Source organism: Gadus macrocephalus, chromosome 1 (assembly GCF_031168955.1).
Source record: "Gadus macrocephalus chromosome 1, ASM3116895v1".
In the NCBI taxonomy this organism is placed as follows: domain Eukaryota; kingdom Metazoa; phylum Chordata; class Actinopteri; order Gadiformes; family Gadidae; genus Gadus; species Gadus macrocephalus.
Window position 1 is genome coordinate 22,057,998 of NC_082382.1, and position 1,508 is coordinate 22,059,505.

Below are 1,508 nucleotides of genomic sequence, written 5' to 3' on the forward strand. Positions count from 1 at the left end.
CTAAACTCTAACACCTAGCCACTAAACTCTAACCCCTAGCCCCTAACTCCTTACCCATAGCCACAAAACTCTAACACCTAGTCCCTAATCTCTAACTCCTAACCCCTAATCCCTAACTCCTTACCCCTAGCCACTAATCCCTAACTCCTTACCCCTAGCCACTAAACTCTAACACCTAGCCACTAAACTCTAACCCCTAGCCCCTAACTCCTTACCCATAGCCACAAAACTCTAACACCTAGTCCCTAATCTCTAACTCCTAACCCCTAATCCCTGATCTCTAACTCCTAACCCCTAATCCCTAACTCCTAACTCCTAACCCCAAATCCCTAACTCCCGGCGCCTAGCCCCTCCGTCCTGACCCGACGATGACGATGACGAAGTCCAGGAGGTTCCAGCCGTTGCGGATGTAGGAGCTGGGGTGCATGACCAGACCGTAGGCCAGGATCTTCAGGAAGGTCTCGATGGTGAAGATGACCAGGAAGATGTACTCCACTTGCTCCTAAAAGGCATCAGCGGGTCGTATCAGTATTGTTTGCAGTTTAAGTACTCAACAGGTTCATATTAGTACTGTAAGCAGTGTCAGTACTCAGCATGTAGTATTAGTACTTGAAGCAGGATTGGTATTAACCAGGCTTATATTGGTACTGTAAGCAGTGTTAGTACTCAGCAGGTAGTATTAGTACTTGAAGCAGGATTGGTATTAACCAGGCTAATATTGGTACTGTAAGCAGTGTTAGTACTCAGCAGGTAGTATTTGAAGCAGGATGGGTATTAACCAGGCTGTAAGCAGTGTTAGTATTCAACATGTAGTATTAGTACTTGAAGCAGGATTGGTATTGACCAGTTTAATATTGGTACTGTAAGCAGTGTTAGTACTCAGCAGGTAGCATAAGTACTGCAAGCAGTGTTAGTACTCAGCAGGTAATATTAGTGCTTTTGGCAGTATGTACTCACCAGGTCATGATTGGTTGAGTTGGAGTCGTCCTCAGGGAATGGTTTGGACACGCCCAACGCTACACAGTTAGCAAAGATGGCTAACAGAATAAAGATATCGAAAGGCCTGCAGAAGCTGTCAAGGACTCACACAGGAAACCACAAGACGCCTGCACTGTAAAGACGAGCACGAATGTCTGCACTCAGAACTCACCTGTTCAGAGTTCACCTAGACTCTGCATAGCCATCCAGTCCCCCACTCCCATTAATGTTTGTTGTACTCCCTGGCACTTAATGTACACACTTAATGTATGCACTTACTGTGTGTTCCATTTATTCAGAATTGTGTAGCATCTGCATTAGCGAGCTGTCACTACTGTATACGTGGAATAGGTTAACCTAGCGATGGTTAGTGCTTGGCACTTGGTTCTATGATCATCTTAACTGTACCGACATCGATATATTGTTTGACTCTCTGATGCCAAATGTACTTATTGTAAGTCCCTTTGTGATAAAAGCGTCTGCTGAAGGCCCTAAATGTAAATGTGAGTCAATTCGATTCCAGCTGATGT

At 45.0% G+C, this 1,508-nt stretch overlaps 1 protein-coding gene across 1 annotated transcript in view; it reads right to left on the minus strand.

Annotated features, from left to right (window-relative positions):
• Window positions 1-1,087, minus strand: part of cacna1fb (calcium channel, voltage-dependent, L type, alpha 1F subunit) — a 21,493-nt gene extending 20,406 nt beyond the window's left edge. Inside the window, exons 1-2 of the mRNA XM_060060098.1 lie at window positions 958-1,087; window positions 363-502 (exon numbers count right to left, since the gene is read on the minus strand). Coding sequence (XP_059916081.1) covers window positions 363-427 — 65 coding nt within the window. The 5' untranslated portion in view covers window positions 428-502; window positions 958-1,087. The remainder of the gene's footprint in view (window positions 1-362; window positions 503-957) is intronic.
• Window positions 1,088-1,508: the final 421 nt, after the last annotated feature.